This window comes from Cololabis saira, chromosome 1 (genome assembly GCF_033807715.1).
Source record: "Cololabis saira isolate AMF1-May2022 chromosome 1, fColSai1.1, whole genome shotgun sequence".
NCBI classification, from domain to species: domain Eukaryota; kingdom Metazoa; phylum Chordata; class Actinopteri; order Beloniformes; family Belonidae; genus Cololabis; species Cololabis saira.
The window spans coordinates 27112082-27133686 of record NC_084587.1 but is presented as its reverse complement, the minus strand read 5'-3'; the positions used below and the strand labels follow the sequence as shown (position 1 = coordinate 27133686).

The 21605-nt window shown below is 40.3% G+C and overlaps 1 protein-coding gene across 3 annotated transcripts in view; it reads right to left on the bottom strand.

Annotated features, from left to right (window-relative positions):
* Nucleotides 1-577: 577 nt before the first annotated feature.
* LOC133441855 (protein sidekick-1-like) overlaps nucleotides 578-21605 on the bottom strand; it is a 383972-nt gene continuing 362944 nt past the window's right edge. For 2 of the 3 annotated variants that reach the window (XM_061719569.1, XM_061719588.1), the window contains 10 exons: nucleotides 19846-19961; nucleotides 10110-10296; nucleotides 9851-9988; nucleotides 9614-9775; nucleotides 8990-9115; nucleotides 8435-8599; nucleotides 7791-7928; nucleotides 5459-5579; nucleotides 5235-5364; nucleotides 578-2338 (listed from right to left, as the gene is read on the bottom strand). In XM_061719569.1, the coding sequence (XP_061575553.1) occupies nucleotides 2033-2338; nucleotides 5235-5364; nucleotides 5459-5579; nucleotides 7791-7928; nucleotides 8435-8599; nucleotides 8990-9115; nucleotides 9614-9775; nucleotides 9851-9988; nucleotides 10110-10296; nucleotides 19846-19961 (1589 nt within the window). In that variant the 3' untranslated portion in view covers nucleotides 578-2032. Of the gene's footprint in view, nucleotides 2339-5234; nucleotides 5383-5458; nucleotides 5580-7790; nucleotides 7929-8434; nucleotides 8600-8989; nucleotides 9116-9613; nucleotides 9776-9850; nucleotides 9989-10109; nucleotides 10297-19845; nucleotides 19962-21605 lie in introns of all 3 variants that reach the window. The other variant, XM_061719580.1, reaches the window with a different exon arrangement.

The following is a 21605-nucleotide window of genomic DNA, read 5'->3' as shown; positions in this document are numbered from 1 at the left end:
GTATATACATCTTTTATTGTTTTCATTTTTTTTACGTGTTTTACTACGCATTTTATTGTAAAGAACTTTGTGATTTTATCTACGAAAAGCTCTATAGAAATAAAAATGGATTGATTGATGACAGACGCCGAAGAAGCATGTCAGGAAGCTTAGATCCTTCAACGTCTCCAACGGCAGCTTCAGCGCCAGCTGGATGGACAGACTGGTCTGCAAAGCTGGTACCATCATCGGACAGGGACAAGGTTTGATTCAGCGAGGGACAAGAGGACACTAAAGAAACTGCTATCCATCTCGGACCCTCTTCCGTTCTCCCTAACACTTTACAATCTCTAACTTATGTGATTGATAACCACACCTGCATATTTAAATGTGTCCCTTCCTGCACTGCCAGAGTTCATATTTTTCAGTTTAATTAAAGTTATTATCACATACATTTTTTCAGTTGTATATGGGTATATGTATGTTATTTTATATAGTTGTTTGTTCATTGCACTGCATGTGTGTTACGCTAATGAAATACTGTAAATGTAAAAAAAGCAGAAGACAGACACGCTGGTAAACAATAACCATTTATTCACACTGCATGGGGCCCAAAAGAAGCTTGACAGAGTGAGGAAAACTGCTGCTGGCTGAAGAACCATCAAATCATACATGAGCAAAATGTACATGTGAGTTTCATGTGCAGCTGAAGAGAAGAACAGAGTACCACAGTGTTGCCCTGGTTACACCTGGAGGGGTGATCAAGGTTTGGATAGTGGAGCTTCATGAGCCAAACTTAAACCGTGTAATGATTGAACAAAATATCCTCTTTATTAGCTCCTTTCTCTCATCTGACTGTGACTTATTTAAAGGTTCTCGTGAAAGCATCACTTCCTCTTCTCTCTCCTCATTTACAGCACGCAGACCTTCCCCAGGGCTCCTCAGCTGTTTGCTTTGATTTTCACAAACAGGGCTGAACTACGTCCATCAGCACACAAGTAAAAAGGGTTTGGCATTACAAAATCCATCTTAAAAATATAAACATACACACAATGGCACGCTTTGCTTAGCAGTGAACTACAGACACATGAGCAGGCTTCGAAGGTGACAATAGACATCTTACACACATGCTTGTATGCACGCGTGTCACACTCAGACTTGTAGAAAATAGGATTTGAACAGAATAAAGATGCAATGGTTTTGATTTCGGCTCAGTGCAAGCTTTATGGCTTGAAATGCTGCATTAAAAGGATAACGGGAAGTAAACTGTTAAAAAACACAATTTCCTATGTAGTCTAACCCAAACATCACACGTCTCAGACCGCTCGACACTCCTGAGAATGCTTTAAGTTCTTCTGCTCACTCTCTCTGTTATTTTCAAGTTCAAAAACTGTCATTATTGATTGTTATTTTTCTTCTCTGTGGTGATCTTTGAATGCTCCGTTTATGTGGACGAACTTGTCTGTCAGCAAAAGCTTCTTGTTTCTGTGCCACCTTTAAATAAGTCTCCACGACCTTTGTGTTCCTGTTTCTCAGTCAGTAACGCTGAAATCAGCCATCAGAGGACACATGAATGTGGACTTGTGCACTTCAGTGTGGATACAGAAAACAGAGATCAGGTTTTGTGCAGAAATCCCAGCTTCCTCCAGCCCCAGGATGACTTCTTTCCCAGACAGGACAAAAAAACCAAAGGAAAAAAAAAAGGACTTATCCAGTCATCGTCTCTTGCTCTCACTGGAGAGTTTCTGGAGCAAGCGTGAGTATCCGGTGAGATATACCAGTGGGAATGTGAAGAAAACAAGAACAGCAATTGTGTGTGTAAGCACAGTGACACAGAGGTTTAAAGGATAAGAACACACACACACACACACACACACCAGGTCTTCATGAACGAGAGGAGAAGCCGGGTGAGTAGTGTAAAGTTCAATTCTTTGGGGCATCTTCAGCTGGTTTTTTGACCAGTTCCCTTTTAGTCCTGAAACACACACATGGACGAGCCCCCCCTTCAATGTACCCGTGTGTGCATTATTTTGTGCAGATTCTGTCTCTAGAGTCAAACAAATGAAGAAAATCCTGTGACAGGGGTGCGCGACCCCGGCGGGTTGGTGTTGGGGTTGACGTGTGTGTGAGCAGGCTGCCCTGTGGGCGTGTACGCGCCACCTGTGCTGTGCTGGGTGACCACCGTCTGGTAGTACGGCTCGTTGTCCGCAGTGGCACACTCATCATAGGCGAAGGGCGGGCCCATCCCTTTCAGGCCTTTGGGCTGTCGCTTCCAGGAGTTGTAGTAGGTGGGGTCGCTCATGTAGTGGTTAACGAAGGAGTGCTTTGGCTGCTCGTCCTCGTAGTCGCTGTCCGTTAACTAGACACAAACACAACACGGTCAGATGGTCACGGGTGTTCACAGTGGAAAGAAGTGGAAAGAACTTCTTATTTAATATATATCAAACACACATCTGTTTTTACTTCTTCAGATGTTTTCAAATTAGATGTTAATCTGTTCATTTGAAATGTCTGAGTTACAGGAGGTAGATAAGCAGGAGGAAGCTCAGCCCAGAACCATACAGTCCAGCATGAAAAGAACCTTCACCATCATCTAGGGCAGGGGTCGGCAACCCAAAATGTTGAAAGAGCCATATTGGACCAAAAACACAAAAAACGAATATGTCTGGAGCCGTAAAAAATGAAAGGTCTTGTATCAGCCGAATGAAGACAAATGGTGAAAGGAGAAATGTCGAAAAAAAGTCAAAATGTGGAGAAAAAAGTCAAAATTTAGAGAAAAAAGTCAAAATGTTGAGATTAATGTTGAAGTACAATCTCGAGAAAAAAGTTCAAATGTCAAATGTTCAAAAGTGGAAAGGAAAAGGAAAGGAAAAAGGAAGAAAAAAAAGTGGAAAAAAGGAAAGAAAGAAGAAAAAGAAAAAAAACAAGAAAAGAAAGAAAAAAAAGGAAAAAAAGAGAAAAAAGAGAAAAAAAGAGAAAATAAAGACAAAGAAAGAGAAAAAAAGAAGAAAAAAGGGAAAAAAGGAAAAAAAGAAGAAAAAAGCAAAAAAAAACAAGAAAGAAAAAAAGGAAAAAAAGAGAAAAAAGAGAAAAGAAGGAGAAAGAAAGAGAAAAAAAGGAAGAAAAAAAAAGAAGCAAAAAAGAAGAAAAAAAGGAAAAAAAGGTGAAACATTTTTGAAAAAGCTCCAGGAGCCACTAGGGCAGCGCTAAAGAGCCGCATGCGGCTCTAGAGCCGCGGGTTGCCGACCCCTGATCTAGGGTTTAGCGGTGTGATGACAGAGTGACAGAAACACAACAATGCCGGTAACAATCTAAAAGAAGTGTTAACCCAGCCCCCAAACTTTCACGTGACTTGATAGCATCTGTTGGAAACATCCTCGAAAATCCCACCTCACATCTGAAAAGGATCAAATGATCTACTGCTGAGGTCCTAGATAATACCAGAAACTTCAGGACAGCCTCAGAGGTTTCAGTCCACATCTGGTCAGAACTGTTTTATTGTTTGTGGAGGACCCAAGCAATGTTAGGCCGCTCCAATCACGCCACGGCTGACTGACATACTAACGATGGGGCCAAGTGGCCGACGGTCTAGTTGCAGAGCCTCCAAAGAGTCGAGGAGCAGTATAGCATCATTTCACTTCTCTCAGGTTCCACATTTACATTTTCTCTTCCAACTAGAAGTCTTCAGCCTCCAGTGATATTGATCAAGCTTTCCACAGCTTCCCCCTGAACACCAAAAGCTTTGTTAAACTAAGACACTCTCAGGTTTTAATGTTTACATTGTCACATCTTTTATTAGATGAAGAGCCGAGAACTCCAAAACATTTCATAAGTTGCTAATGCTTGTCTCATGTAATTTCAAAAGGAGACAGAATATACGACGTGGAGATGCTGAAATAACATGCTGCTGTTCTTTGATGGTACTTTCCATCCCTACTGAAGTTGCAAGTAACTTTCTGTTGGATTTATTTTGTGTTTATTCATTTAAGTTTAAGTTTAAGTAGCCATTAGATTGATGATTCAATTCAATTCAATTTTATTTATATAGCGTCTATTACAACAGAAGTTGTCTTGAGGTGCTTTCCAGAGACCCAGAGATGATGATTATGAACAGGCAGGCGCTGAGTAAATTAATTAACTGTCATGTTTGAGCAGGCGTACTGTACAGCATTTAGTGACATCTTGTGATGGAGTTGTGAATAGCAACCAGCTGAATACCCCAGCCTCTCCTTCACATCTCCAGTGTACAAGAGAAATGATACTGGAAGCCAAAAATGTGACAAGACCTACTACTGTATAAATAAAGCCATGAAATATATGTGATCTCCATGTGTTCCCTCTAGTGGTGAAGGTAGCTCACTCTGAGGTTTGTATTTTCATGTGATATTTCATCAGTCAGTATTTGTACTGGATTTCTGCCAATAGAGCCCATTAAATATTCAATGAAACCACTCGCAAACTATATCCATATTAAACAGGAGATGGCAAGCGGATAGACAGAGATGGGACGTCCCAGTTCAGCCTCCTAACAGGAGATGCTCTTAAGTCCCATCTGGTCAGTTCTTTTGCACATTGCACAAGAACAATTAACAAGCCACAAGTCTAAAGCTAAATATAAGAAACCTCAGAAGAATGGACAACTTCACTGCTAGTGCTTAAAGGCAAGCACAACCTCAAATGCTTAAAGTGACTATTTGTTTCATGTATACTCAGAAAATCAAATCATTCACCTTTGTTTCCGTAAAATCAGAAAGTACAGCTCTCCAGAGCTGCAAAAGTACACGCTCTACTGTTCACACATAAAATCTACTTCACTTTCAGGGGCTGCAGTGGCAACAGAGTTTTTTTATGGCCGATTTTAATCTGTGAATTATTTTCTGCACTGCACAAACAAACTCCTGAGGCAGATTTATTTCAGATAGTGACAAAGCTTGATTCACAACTACAGTACAGTCTCTGGAATCAATGGTCAACACTGATTTATAGGCTCAAAATCTTACTGGTGTTAACTTTAACCCATGGAGTCTTCTTTTAAGACAGACAGACAGACAGACAGACATGCACCACATGTGCACAGAATATACCAGCTTGGAATAATGAGGTATTAGCAACCGTAATGACATGGTTAGAGTGCAAACACATGCGAGGGGTATGAGCCAGCAGGACCTTAGTTCGAGATTCTTAATATGATGGAAATTGAGGTTTTGGTCAAGAGCCAGAGAGGGACAGATGGACAGACAGACATGAAGAGATACCTCTGACTCAGAGACCTCGGTGGGTTTCTCCGTGAGTGTGGTGCTCTCAGTGAGCACGGCTCCATTATAGTTGTTACAGATATCCTCGTCAGAGTAGTGAAGACCGCCTGGACTCGGCCTGGGAGGAGACCTGGACGCATTCACACATCTGTTACATTTTAATAAGATCAAGGATTGTGTGTGTGTGTGTGTGTGTGTGTGTGAGGGAGGCAGGGAGTGCTCACTTGGTCCCATTCTTCTTCAGGAAGGAGTTTTTGGTGTTGAGTGCTCTGCTGTTTAGCTCCAGAGCAGTGAAACCTCCGTTGTCCAGCGTTACCGACTCCTCCCCTGATGCCAAATGTTTTCCTGCACCAAAACCAAAAACACAAATCAGTGGAGGTGGTTCAGAGAAATACTAAACACCAATACTAAACCTTCAACTTTGTTGAATCCTCAAATTTATTCCATCTTTAGTCTCAGAAGAAAGTTCAAAGTTCTTTCAGCCAAGTTCAGATGACACAATTTCTAACTATGATGGATTGCTTTGTTTACAAAATGGGATTGTTTTGTCCTATTGAGATCCCAGTACAGGACAAATAAGAGGATCACATGATAAATATTTTTCATCAGACTTGAGCCCCGACTCGTCTGTCCAGTCAGTTAAAAGTGTCACGGAAGCACAATGTAGACAAGTGTCTGTCATGCCAACCTTACAAATTAATTCCAAGGTTGTTTAAAAGAACTGTCAGCTTCACTCTGCACTTGTTCGTTCTTGCATCTGCAAGGACTTTTCATGCTGGAAACATCAAAGAGGAATGTGTATTCTTGCCAAGGTTAAAACAGATTTTGCCCAGTTTCCTGACTCCAGGGAGATCGATCTTTCGCCGTCCTCTCTTCAATGTTTGATGTGTGTCTCTTGTATTACTCTTGCCCTTGTATTTGTCCTCCCTCTCACATCACCTCACCCCATCCCCTTGCACTCTAATTGGTTGTAGCATGAGCTGAAATCTCACCAAACAACTTCTGACTGTTTAGCAAACATCATTGAGATTTTTATGCATGGTCGGCACGAGTCGAGGACACTAAAGTCCCACTCAACTCCTTGGAAGCATTTAGACACTGAGATTGGTGATCCTTGCCTCTCGCCTGTAATGAGCTCGGAGAGGCTCCAGCAGACCCCGTGACCCTGCGAGGGATAAAACGGGTATGGATGGATGGATTGGTGACCGCAGACTGAAGAGCAATTTGTCATTTGTCAGCAACCTCCAAAATTTGTTTACAAGATGAAACATCAGTGTCAAAGTATTATTGTGTGAAGCTGTGATGGGCTTGTGCCCTGTCCAGGGGCTGCCCGGCTTCAGCTCAATGACAACTGGGTTAGCCAGCAGCGCCCCTGGAGCAACTCTGAACAGTATTTAGTTTTATTATGGAAATGGGGAGAACTTTCTTTCCCTAAGTTTTTAAACAGATTAGTGAGCAGTCAAACTCTTCTTATATTTAAGGAAGATTCCTACACATTAAACTAATTAAATACTATGTTTATTGTAAATGCACACTTGCATTTTCACATTTAATCAGGGTCCCTTTGGTTTTTTAGAAGCCACATTTGTCTTTATAAACAAAACTACTGTTATCTTTTGCATTTAAATAGGTTTTCTGTTTGGAACAAAACAAGGTTTGCTTTTTCTCTCAGATTCTGTTTGTGTTTTTTTTTTTCCCCCACTTGTGTCTCTGTTTGTGTTAACACAGCTGCACTGTCTGCCCTCTGTTTGATCAATCCATTGACAAAACTTCCGTTGAAGTTTCTGTGGCATCTCAAAATAACAGTAGTCCTGATGTAACCTGTGCAAATTACAGTCCACAAAGGTACTGTGGCCCGTCCAAGCTGTCAGATGTTACGGAGACATTATGAAACACTGTCAAAAAAAATTCCCACTTGAGAAATAGAATTAACAATTAAAAAGTGAATTTTGTCACTTTATTAAGCTATAATAGAGGATACAAAACCCACTTTTACATATATGTTAAATAAATTAGTACGGAAATATATTTATCCCTGCAGCTGCTGACATACTGTAGACACTTTTAATTCACAAATTAATCATGATATTGCTACCAGGAAGTAAGGAGACCTAAACTTTAAAGATCAGTCTTCAAGGTGTAGTGACATCTAGTTGGGAGGTGAAAGATGACAGATTGAGCACTAGGCTGGTGGGTACATCCTGGACGGGTCACCAGTTCATAACAGGTGAGTAATACTGATTAAAGTCCTCACATAACAACCAAGATGCTTGATGATGTAGTCTGTCCTGATTCATCCTGGTGGGGATCAAAAATCTGTATCACAGATCACTTTCAAACAAGACTGCTGGAAGTAGCTTGAAACAAAAGCACAGATATCGTGTGCATGTCTCAGCTCGTCAGGTTCACAAAAGCTGGGAGACACGTTAATTGGATCTTTGGTAACAGTAAATGACCCTGCTGGTGCTAAGCAGAAAGGTGCAGACAAGGCAGAGGAGGAAAAATCAACAAATGGGACGTTGTGAGCACATTAGAAAATAAAGAACAGACACAGACCTGTGCCACAGGCCTTGTACTTGGTGCTGTGTCCATGCAGCAGCAGGGTGAACACCAGGACCAGGATCAGGATGAGTCCCACCAGAGCCATGACCAGCAAAAACCACCACTCTTCATAAAAAGGACGCTCTGACAGCGCTGCAGACAGAGAGAGGGACATACAGTGTATCAGGGAAGTTTATGTCTCCCCTGGTTTAGTCTACAGTTTATGGTTAGTCTCAAAGAAGCATTCCTTCACAAGCTCACACACTAAATTATATATTTTTAAGACGGATTCTTTAACTGGAAAATAAATGGCGCAAAATTCTTCCAGATGATTCATTTATCAAAATATAAATAAAACTAATTGTTTCACAAGTCAGATAAACTAGACGCAGAGGAAACTAATTAAGATGTAATCTGAGGGTTGTTTGCTGAGCAACAGATAAATTAGACTGAACGCAGAACAGAGACACGTCTTCGCTTTTCAATCTTCTAACTGTAGTTTCAGTAACTGCACCACAAGATGGCAGCAAAAGCACACGTCACCAACTTCCTGAAATCCACTGAATCTGACAAGATTGAATCTTTGACCAAACTCGTTTCAGACAAGGTGAATTTGTACATCAACCTGAACTCCAGCAGCGTGTTTGTCTGTTGTTTACCAGTGAGAGCAGCTGAGGGTGTACTGGGCTGTCCGAAGCCGAAGCGATTCACAGCGATGACTCGAAATTCATAGCTGATCCCGGGCCTCAGGCGCTCCAGCGGCACTGAAACAGACCTGCTGCTGGGAGGGAGAAGTCTGATGAAGGAGTCCCACACTCCCTCATCTGCAGGCAGACGTGCGGTGGATGCAAGAGTGCCATAAGAAAGTTAATATCTTTCAAATGTAAGCAAGGAAAGTTAGACATTGTCAGATGACATTTAAGATGATAGTAATCACGATTACCACACAATAGAATGGCCTAGATCAACTTAGCAGTAGTGTGATCATATGGTCTACACCTGCTCTCGTGCAGAGTGTGCAGGGAAACAATTTCCCACAAACGCTCCCTTTTTATATTATTCTTAGTAATCTTTATTAGAAAATTATACATGACTTGATTTGCACAGCAGGTTTTAATGACGCTAGAGAGACTTGTTCTCAAAGTTGCTAAAGCAAGTAAAAAAATAAGTGTAGATGATACGGTGAATGATAAATAGGGCTTCCTGGAGCTCACCTGAGGGACGAGCCTCAATAACATATCCAGTCACAGAGGCTGCGCCGACGTCGCCCTCTGACCAGTGGATGGTGAGGCCGGAGGAACTCCTGGAGATGGAGATTTCCATGGGCGACCCAGGAGACCCTTCAGTGTCAGAGGTACACATTCACACTTGTTTGTTGGACATAAGAAGTGGCACTGTGCAAATTAGTTATTTTGCTTAGAACTAACCCTCTGCATCACTACAACCTTGGTAAATGTTTTAGTTTATATCCACAACTGTAACGGTCAAAGCCCACAATATCATCTGTTAACAATAATACATTAAGTTAGATTATGATGGATGAATGGTATTGAGAATGTAAAAAACAAAACAAAGAAATAAAATGGAAACTGGGAACTTTTTGGTAATTACAGCTGATCAAATTAGGTTATTTACTCCCTTCATTTTTTATTGATTTTATATTTTGTTGTCAGGACATCCTAATGTTTGCTCAGGACATGTAAGAAATCACTTCCGGCAATTTATTTTAACCTTGTTTGACTTTTTATGGACTAACAGTCTAATGTAACTGAAGTCTTACAGCAATATGTAAACGGGTATTTGTTGCCACCCTGACGTGCATTTGCAGCCATACAAACCTTTAACAGGCTGAGCAGTGATGTTTGCCTGAATAGGTGGTCCGTAACTGACTGTGAGCGCCTGAACACTGAAAGTGTACGTGGCTCCTTTGACCAGGTCCCGAATCTTCAGCCATCGTTGCCAGCTGCCTTTCACGTCCACTGTCACCAGTTTAGTCACTCCTGTAGATGTGTGAGGAGAAATATCAGCGCAAGATCCAACAAGTGCAATTTGTGATCACGTGTGTCTGTGCATACCCTGTACAGGAGCAGTGGGTTGATAAATGACTCTGTAACCTTCCAGTTGTCCATTGGGAGTGAGTGGAGCTGCCCAAGACACGTTGACACTCCCTCCTGTCACTTCAGAGAACGACAGGTAGCTGGGCTGGCTGGGAGCTGCCCGCACATGAAGAATCAATCAGAAAATACAGCTATGAGGAATCCAAAAGGATCAGAAAGACTGATATGATGCTTAAAGATATGATTTTTTTGGGTACTGAATTCCACAACTTCCTACCAGACTGTAGGGTCCGAGCCCCACGGGGGTCACTAGGCGGTCCGTCACCAGCAGTGTTGAAAGCAGTGAGAGTGACCAGATAAGGTGTGTAGCTGGTCAGGTTGGTGAGGTGCACACGGGTATCTGGCACAAAAATCACCTTCACCTTCTCAGTCTGGTTCTGCTCATCTCTCTCCCAGTAGTGGATCTGCAACACAGAAGGAAAACACTGTCAACAACACCAGCTCTGTTGCATTACATTAACTTACCAGGACCAGGTTGGGGCAGCAGCAGAAGCAGAGAAGCCCAGACCTCCCTCTAACCCAGGGATCGGCAACCCGCGGCTCTAGAGCCGCATGCAGCTCTTTAGCGCCGCCCTAGTGGCTCCTGGAGCTTTTTCAAAAATGTTTGACCTTTTTTTTCTCCTTTTTTTCTTCTTCTTTTTCTTTCTTCCTGTTTCCTTTCCTTTGTAATCTCAACATTTCAACTTTTTTCTCGAAATTTTGACTATTTCCTCGACATTTCAACTTTTTTCTCAACATTTTGACTTTTCCTCGAAATTTTGACTTTTTTCTCGAAATTTTGACTTTTTCCTCAACATTTCGACTTTTTTCTCGAGATTGTACTTCAACATTAATCTCGACATTTCAACTTTTTTCTCCACATTTCGACTTTTTTCACAACATTTCGACTTTTTTCTCGAAGTGCATAATGAAAAAAAAATCTTCCCCTAGTTATAACTAATATAGCTACATGTAGCATGTGTTGCCTTCATTCTAAGGCTTATACAAGACTTTTCATTTTTTGCGGCTCCAGACATATTTGTTTTTTGCATTTTTGGTCCAATATGGCTCTTTCAACATTTTGGGTTGCCGACCCCTGCTCTAAACTAACCGACTCCCCCAGCTCTTCTGGGAGGGTACGGAGGCATCACCAGACAAGCTGAGAGATTTTATCTCTCCAGTGTGTCCTGGATTTGCATTAAGGTCTTAATGATGGTTGGACATACCTGGAACGCTTCTCTAAGAAGGTGTCCAGAGGGCATCCTAACCAGATGCCCGAACCTCTGCATTAGTTTGTTACTGTAGTATGTGGAGGACCAGCAACTTCACTCAAGTTTCTCCTGAGTGAAACTGTGTAAATCTCTGTGGAATTTTAAACAAATATTGAAAAGTAAAATAATTAAGGATTACAATGCTAAATGATTGGAGTATAATTTGGTTAAGCAGAACAATTTAAAGGGAAATTTCTCTTTTTGTTTCTTTTCATATTGCAGATAATCTGGGTTTTCTGTTGGAAAGTACAGGGTAGGCAAATATAAGCTTTGGCTTCAGCCTATTCCTTTTTCGGTTACAGAGTTTATTATTATTTTTTGTGTGAAACTGATGAGTGTAAACTTGTATGAAAGTGTTTTGTCATTTACACACACACACACACACACACACACAGTTTGAATTGCAAATAATGTAATGTAACCGAAATAAACAATTCATTCATTCATTCAATGACCCCATCTATAAGTGTACAGTCACCCCGAAGAAGAAACTAAATTCAGGACAGAATAGAATAGAATTGAGACGTGGTATCTATCCACATCTTGTGATGATCGGTGAGGGCAGAAACATAGACTGGTGAACGTTTCGGCTCAGCTCTCTCTTCACCACAGCAGACACGTCCAGTGTCCACATTACACCAGTTGCCACACCGATCCACCTGTTGAATTCCCGCTCCATTTTTCCCCAACTGTGAACAAGACCCCAAGACACTTGAGGTAGTCTCTCACCCCAAACCCAGAGAGGAAATTCTACCCTTTTCTGACTGAGAAGCATGGCCTCATATTTAGAACTGCTTATTGATTCCCATCACATTCTTTTTTATTTTTTATTTTATTTTATTTATTTATTTTTTTCCCATCACATTCTGATCCGTCTATCTATCCGTCTATTTAACCGTATATGGAGATTGTGGATTGATGGCAACTACTGAACCAACATCAAAAAAAGCAGAGATGGAGTCCTGAGGCCACCAAATGATACCCCTCCTTCCCTTTGCTGTTTATAAAAATGATGTATGGAATCAGAGTCAGGGAGTTCTCACTGATTTATCAATGGGAATTATCAAACAGAGCAATTCTGACTCTTCCTACACCCAAACTAACCAAGCTCCTATAGCTTGATGGGCTCCCTCACCTAGGATGTCTAACAAGCCGTTGATGTTCTGTTGGCGGTGGAGAACTTACTGACAGGTTCTTCTGCCGGAAGTTCTCAACAACCTCTCACTATGTGTTTAGGGTTGTTTGACGACTTACGACCAGGTGATAATCAGTTAATATCCAGAGTTTCCAAAACATACAGCTGCAAATCTGATAAAACTGTAAAGTTGATCACTGAACTGTGGCCGAGGCTGGTGCTTCTCACTGGCCACTTTATTAGGTAAATCAGGTGTATCCAATCAAGCGGCCAGCGATCGTAGGCCCAACAATAGAGCAGCACTCTGAATCATAGAGACTGTTCCTCTCACTCATGCCCCTCCAAGTAACACTGCAATGCCTCATGTCAACGCTGACGCCCCCAAGAAGAACAATGGAGGTCCCTTTAGGACCTTCTGGCACATCCTCCAATGAGCCCAAATAGGCTGGCAGCACTAAGCTACCATTCGGTGTATAAGCACAGAGAACAACTAAAGCCTGTTTCCCAACCTGCAGGTGAAGGAAAGCCATCATCTCATCTACTATGGAAAATTCAAACATACAAGTTCCAAACTAGGAGGTTATGAGAAAACCCAGTCCAGCTCCACCCCTTTTAAACGGGAAAACTTCAGAAAAGAATAAGGTCCAGCCACCCTTGAGGTGACTGATTCAAGGACCTATAGTGTAGGTCGAGGTGAGCCTGTCCTTATCTGTTTGGTACCTCTTAACTTCATGCACAAAGCTGATGTTCCTCTACAAGAGCAGTGACGTTGCAGGTTCCAAGATCCAATTTCAACACAAGAATCATCAACTCTTGAACTATCATCATAAATTGTCTTGGGCCAACATTAACCCCCAAAACACGTTTATTGCACATTATGGTGTTGATTAAATGAGTCGATGCCACTATTCCATGTGGATACAATATTTTTCTTAATTATTAATGTCGCACATAATCTAATCAGATGTTCCCTCTCTCATCGGGGCTGCTAAGTTACCATGGTAATTGAAGACATTATTAGAATGAAGCTAATTGCAAATAAGCCTAACTTAAATGTATTTTGTGCTATATTCTAAACATACATTATTTAGCACAGATTCAATGCATGTGGTTAAACATGCAAATATATGAGTAAAACATTTAGAGCACCTTCTTGAAGTTCTTCAGCACAGCCACAGGCACCCAGTATTTGTATGCTGCACATGCTCAAGTGAGAATGAATCAATAATCATCAATGTGACAAATATCTTTTTGACACAAGCCAGTAATGAAGATACATAGGTTACTATGGTTGAGACCCGTAACATGAAATAGAATAAAGGTTACCTGATTACTGCCTCCTGTATGATGAGATCAGAATTAATATTAATGTCTTGTGGTTTCTACCTTATGGGATGGAAATACTACAATTTAAAGTCTTCTTGCAACTGCGGTTTATTCAGTGTAATAGTCCATGCAATATTCTTAAAGTAAACAACACATTTTCTTTTCGTGATGGTGTTTATGTCTACAACAAGTTATTTTATAGCTGTACTTCGCAGGATTTCTGTCCTGGCTGGATGTAGATGGAATGCTTTTATCTATTTATATCCACAGAAAAGGCTTCTTTAACTCAGCGACTCCACATGCATATTTTATATTTGTCACTAATGGTAAGGTTACAGAGCATCAGTAACACGAATGAGAAAAAAATACTCTATGGACAGGATCTTTTAAAGTTAAAAAAAACTTGAAGCAACCTCCACAAATTTTGAGTGTAAATGCATTAACTTCTAATGAAATATTCATAGAAAACAAATATGTCAGAACACAGCACCCTCTGGATTTAACCCCATTCAACTATGCAGCATGCTGAAGTTCTTCCCTAAAAAGGCTTGAACAACAATCAACCACCCGTGTTTCTAATCATGCAGGAAACCGCACTTCAGCTGTTCTGCAATCAGATGGTTATCTGGTGGCCTTTGTGGGGCAGACTCACAGCTTTCTCTGTGAAACTGTATTGAACTTTTAAGCTTGTTTGTCTCAAAGATTAATACTATGATTATAAATCCAACTGTCATATTTGACATCAGTCCTGCATGGCAGAATGATTGTATACCATATACCATGCATGATGTACTCATGATGACTTGTCAAGATAACTGATATTCAAGACGATAAATACAACGCCATGGATGATGGTTATAATTTTAGTTTGGTTTTAGGGTGAGATAAGAGATAAAGGATCCAAATGATTCTTTAATTTATTTAAAGGGATTTGTCAACATTTTGGTAAGTAGCCAATTTGCTGTCAGCCCCGCAATTTGATAAGAGAGTATCCCGATCTCCTCTCTGTGCCTCCTATAACACAGTGCCTCTTCCTTCTTCAAGTGCCCTATCTTAGGATATCCAAGGTATACTACACCTGAGGCCCATTTATGGTCCCTTACATACGTAAATAGGTACGTCTGTTTCAGTTGTTGTCATACGTCATATGCCGCCCCCATACTTCCATGCGTCTTTTATGTTGGTGTTCATTTCATTTCATTTTATTCTTTATTTCATTCAAAAAATGAAACAATTTAATACAAACACAAATACAAATGTTCCTAACTTATGAATGAAAAGGGAGCAGAAAGAAGAATCTTATCTGATCTGCCCCTTTCACAAATAACAAAAAATAAAATAAAATAAAGAATAAAAAAAAAACAACTAAGTGAATAAAAACAACTAAAATAAAATTAAAATAACATTAAATAAAATTACCACCGCCTACAGGTATGTCAATCAAACTCAACATTTTTCGTTATATTTCCTTAACATACAGGCTTTAATTGTTCTTTTGAATGTAATGTTTGATTTGGATTCTTTGTTTTCTTTGTTCAGATTGTTCCATAAATTGATTCCTTTCACAGAAACACAACGTTCCATCAATTTTGTCCTGCATCTTGGTTTTATAAAAATCTCTGTTCCTGTTAAGTCAAATCATTCACTAGTGGGCAGCACTGAGTTCAGAGTTCACTATTGCGTTTTGATGTCAGTTTCACACACCGGTTCGTGGTGGAAATGCACCTCGCCGAACCAGAGAGTTTGAGAAGTCACCAAAGTCCATCAGCTAGTCAGCACATGGTTTACGATCAGCTTCCAAAACCTCATGTTATTTCCGTTGCCTCCAGGCTCCAAAAGATATGCTGCTAGATCACTGTGTCAATGTAACAATCATCATCTGATGACTGCTTACATGTCGGCCATAGTTAGCAATAACCTGAGCCGGATGACCACTAGGTGGACGCACTGGTGATGGAAGTTGAAACAGGGTTTTGGAGATGCTGCGCGTGATCACTGTGGCCTGTGGCAAAGTGGCACTTTGCTAACATAAGAATATCATTTTTTCCATGTATCTTTTTTCTTTCTATGTCTCATTTTACATGATTATTTCAACAAAAAGTAAACGCACCAGTTAGAACATGTAAATATGCATATTTTGGAAATGTTTATTTCGTCACCTAGGCTGGGTGTAGGAATCCACTTCTAGGGACTGTTGACGAGGTTACTGGATGCACAGACAGCAGAACAGTAAATATACGTTCTTACCAAACTCTGGGGTTCACAGGAAATAAGCTTATTTACCAAAATGTTGAAATATTACTTAAGATCTGAATTAAAATCTTGTAACACTTGTAAACAGCATGGATGTAAAAAAGGAGACATTGTTGTACAATATGGCAATCAGGAGAGCTTTATGACTTATAGTAGAACTATTCAAGATCCAACAATTAGTATTTCTTATAACAGTATATTCTTATAACAAACTTTGTCATCACAATCTGACCAACATAATGCAAGTTCCCTTCAGGGATATATAAAATATTACTGGATTTAATTAAAATGAACTGAATCTAAACAAAAGGGTCTATGCTGGCATGACTGTGAATGGTAAGCCGTAGAGGAAGCAGCTTCTGTGCAGCACTTGAGGGCAGCGTTATACCATTTCTGCCCTTCCAGGAGCCATTATGATAATGAACTACACAATAACTCCATAACAAAATCATAATACAGTATATTAGTTTCCATGTACAGGGGAGTTTCTATGTGTGTACCTTATTCTAGAAAAACAGGCGGCATTACTCTAAAGACAATGTGAGCAGCCACAGATGAACAAGATGATAAATCTTTGTGATTTGGATTAGATCAAATGCGTAAAATATATTCTACAACTATTTATTTTCTTGAAAAGCTGATCTTGAATCTTTACCTGGATGCATATTACAGAGGGCATTTGGTCATTTTCTGATTTTGATTGCCTCTTTTAAGAGCTGAAACACCAAATACTAATGGTTTAACCAGTTCGCTGCATAGACGGCATTCAGTCATTCAGACATTAATCGCTTCAGTTAATGGTCCTCACCCTTCATTCAGTCCTGCCTGAGAACGTGTCACGGCATCTGCAGTAGGTGCAATATTTGCCATTTATAAGAGATTAGACATCAAATGAATTGAAGTATAATACAGACAGTTACAAAGCACCAATTTTTCATAACATCAATATCCTTTTGCCGTAATGATTCCTATCATTGTGCCAAGCATACAGTGGTTGAGTAAAGCAATCAGTCAAAATAACTTTTTCTATGTGTTTAAAGCGGTGCAAAGGATCTTTTTTAATTTGTAGCACTTTGGGTTCCTCTATAGGCGCACAGTAGTCACTTTTACAAAGTTACTCTTATTCTTCTTTCTTACTAGCTCCTGCCAAGATTTTCACTGTAGTTCCGTAGCCTGTAGCTTTGTAGCCCACTGAGTTGGCTTCATCACTGCTGATGTGTGACATCGTGCCATGAAGTAATACGCAGATGGTTCCAGAGACAGCTGGAACGGGAGTCTGAAGTTACTTTTGCCGATAGTAGAAATGGGACACACAAGGCGCACGGCAACATTCCCCCAAATTAAACTGAAACTGATATTTTAACATGAATAAATCTTTTGTGTTGCTTTAGGCTTATTGAGAAGCATTTGGAGAAAAAAATCCCACTGAATTCAGTCTTACGTGTTTGGAGTGTTAGGGTTTAATTGCACTATATCTACATATTTTATTAGCAGATTTAAAAGATATTTTGCTTCACCTCAGAACAATATTATCTTCCAGTGAGAAGCTGGTTAGTCCTAGTTTTTCTCATAACAACATGTCAGTTTGCCATAGAAATCTAAATAAAGCTAGCAAGGTTGCTGCTTTGAGTTAGGTCAAAATACAGTGGATGAGAGCAGTTACTGTATTTTGCGGACCATAAGAAGCACCGGGTTATAAGGCACATGATAAAACATATATAAAGCAAAACAAAACTGTCCGTCGAACTTCATTCAATTCATTCACAATAACTCAAGAATCGTTCAGTTGTAACTAATACAGAAAAATACACTCACATTTTAAATAATTCGTCTTCCACGAATCCACAAATAAAAAGTGGCGGAGGTAAGTGCAGTACATTAATCCCTCGTTTTTCGCGGGGGTCAGGTTCCAAAAAGAACCCGTGATAAGTGAAATCCGCGAAGTAGAAATTTTTTTTTTTTTTTTTTTTTTTACAATTACAGTATTATACAAGGCTTCAAATTGCGGAGAGCAGCCCCGTCCCACCGCCACCCGAGTAATTTGATTTGAGCGGGAGAAAATGAAAAATTATTATGAAAAAAAAATACAATAAGTACATTAGGGCAAATTGTGCCTTGCGCGTATTTCACTGCTGTTCTGACGGTGCCGCTGCATCCTGACTCGCTCTGTAACGTCTTTTTCTTCTAAAGCCTGCGGTGCAGGTGTGTTTTATCGAGAGAAGAACATAGTTATGGGTAGTTTTTGTTGCTCTTTTTTCTTCTGGGCAAAAAGATTTTTATAAACCGACATGCCACCATTGATTATATTTGAGAACTGTAATGAACGATTCATCAAAGGGTCCCATTCTTGAGCTGCTCGCTGAAGTTAATTGGCCGTTCTCAGCATTGTTGCTAAACGACCAATGTTATTGACACAGGAAGTGAAGAAGCGGGGAGACTATTTAGCCAATCAGAATGCAGAACACGATGCACAATGCAAATCCGTGAAGCAGCGAGACGTGAAAGGTGAACCGCGTTATAGCGAGGGATTACTGTATTACATCCTGTTCTCTGATTGGTTCATCATTGCCAGCGACAGCAGACACCTGAAGTTAGTGTGAGGTTGTAAAAACGTTGTATTCCAACATATGATTATAATTGGATTATGATATAGATTTGAATATTGGGTTTACTCTAAAAACTTTGGCTTGACGTCTAATTATAGTAAGGTAACATGGACTAGATGTTGGATGATGGTTGCTTGCCAGCATTACATAATTAGTTATCTAACGTTGTCTGACATTGCAACTCATAATCAACAGAGGACCGACTTTAATACAACGTTCCCGTGTCAGCTGGGAAATGGTCCGACAATCAAGTGGAGCGGCTTCGTCACTTACCAAAGTCGCACTAAAACATTTTGACAGATCTTGCTGCATTTAAATGTTGTAAGCAAAGCCATGGAGTCATAGATTTTGGACATTGCTGTATTGTTAAAATGTATTTAGCATTTGTTTGCGTGTGTGATGGAGTGATTGAGTAAATTGAGAAAAGGACAACTCCATGACTGACTATAGCCAGAGTAGCTCCTCGGGATCTGACCATGAGCCTTTTGAAACTTGAGACACCATTGTCTTGTTCTCTGTCCTCACCCTGCCACTCTGCCATTATGTCCCAGGTGCTGAGTCGTTCAGTAGCCAATGAGCTACTAGATCTAGGGTATGTCCCGCTGTAGACTGATGCAGCACTGATTTGACACTTGTTTCAGAATTGCAACCGCGTAAAGAGAAAGCACGACTGAGAAAGGCGGTTAAAAAATAAAGATGGTTTTAGAAAAGATGGAGAGAAAAGAAAGGTATAACCCAGAAAGATAATTGCACTCTTGGTTAGAGATATTGATTTCATAGTATCAGATTCTGGGTTTTGGCCAGAACCTCTAAAATAATGTAACAGTCTTTCTTTGCTCTCATCTTCATCACTTTAATCCCCATTGTCTCACATTTTTCTCTCGATATCTGTTCATCTCCCATAGCTTATTCATATTCACTCAATCTTTTTCTCACATCTGGATTCTAAAGGAATCATTCACAAGTCTCCTTCCTTCTCTCTGGACATATTTCACTCACTTCTTTCTTCTTGGTCCCCCCCTCTTTCTCTCACAGAAATCAATGTGTCTAAAGCAGGACAGATAACCTTGTGTCCAAAGTACAAAGAGTGAAGGGGTGGGACAGGGGAATTTAGCGGAGAGACCCGCAGAGACGTGATACTGAAGCTATTAAAGGATATTTAACTTCTTTCACTTAATACTTTCTGGTGTCGACAGGACACTTGAAGGGGCAGCAGAGCAAAACCCCCTCCAAGGCAAGAGGAGAGACATTTTAAATGGACTCAGACAGTGTGACGTGGACACTCATATTGTAAGCACTAGTCCAAGGCCATTTACAGGCAGCAATATGTATTCTTTGTGTGTATGTAATTGATATGTTTGTGTTTGTAATTCTGAGAGTCACCTTGTATCCTTGGATGAGTCCATTCTGGGTCTCAAGGGGGGGCATGTCCCAGGTCACTTCAAGGCTGGAGGGAGACACAGCTGACACTTTGATAGACTGAGGCGCCACCGATGGAGCTGCAGCAGGCAAAATGTTTCAGTTACTCTGTGTGTGCATCTGCATTTTAAACAGTTGGAAGTACAGAAAATATGTTCTACTCTACCAATTAGAATAGGCCTAAGGCAATACCTTGTTACTTCACTGTACTGTGCATATGCATGAACACTAGGCAGTGGGCACCCGAGGCTAGAGAAAAGGCCATATCACCCAATTTCATCACTCCCTTCCAGTTTTTCCTGACTCCCTCTCCTGCTACGCTCACTTATTCTCACCTTTCATTCCTAAGTATGTGATATGTATGGCCTATTAAACTTGATTATGTACACTACAGAGGATTGATGACATGCAGGATTATGAATGACAAAACAAAAATGAGAAGGTACTTCTAGACTAATATAAGATCAATTTACCTACATAATTCTCGTTATTGCTGTGTGTGTGTTTGATAGAGAAGAAACTGTGGATAAACTAGACTGTTGAAAGACAGAGATGGACTGGGCCATCACCCAAACATTTTAGACAATATTCAATATTTCAGATGTATTCATGTATACACACACACACACACACACACACACACACACACACACACACACACACACACACACACACACACACACACACACACACACACACACACACACACACACACACACACACACACACACACACACACACACACACACACACACGACAAAGACAATGATGCACTAAGTGAGGGGGTGCTGGAGGCGAACAACAAATCGCTGCAAAGGTGAGGAGATAACTCTGTTCACCCTCCCCTCATCATATGGCACACTGACATACTATGATAGAATGAAGAAAGGGGTGATGAAGGAAGAAAATAGGAAAAAAATGGAATTGGAGTGTAGCATCCAATAAGAGAGGGAAATCCAAAGAGGAGGGGGCACAGGGAGTCTCTGTCCTTCAAAGCCGTAATGACACGACGGGCATATGTAAGAATGCAATTCTATTTTTTTTTACTGACTTCTGAAGTTGAAGCAGTGATGGAGGGTACTACTGAGTCACTAAAAGACAATGGCCCGGTTTCCCAGATCAGTTAAGTAGCTCTTAACAGCGAAAGACTTCTTTCAAACCATGTTAAGGAGCCTGTGAAAGAAGTCATTCGCTGTTAAGAACTACTTAACTGATCTGGGAAACCGGGCCAATGTCACTGAAGAGGGAATGCCAGGAGGACTGAACCAAAAAAAGGGTTAAACAAAAACAGCTTAAAACCGACCCATCCGGGTCATATCAGAAACATGGATTTTCATTAATCTAAAACAGCTAGTCGACCAAATTTGGGCATCTCTGAAGAGTTTCCGATCCTTTTAAGCGTTCCACATTTTACATGCATGTGAAAAACATCCTTAGAGTCCCTCAGGTTAGAGTCCTGAAAATTCTGTTATGTTTTATTTTATTTCATTTATTTATCTTATTATATTTTTTTTATGTAAACTTCAAATCATGCTTTTTATGTATATTTTAATGTAAAGCACTGTGAATAATCTTGTTGTTGAATTGTCCAATAATAAAAATAAACTTTGTCTTGCCTTTTGCAGATATACGGTTTTATATATTATTCTGTGTCATTCAATGTGTGAAAAACTAAGTAAACCACATGATTTAAAAATGCATTAAACCACTTTCAGTTGCAGTAC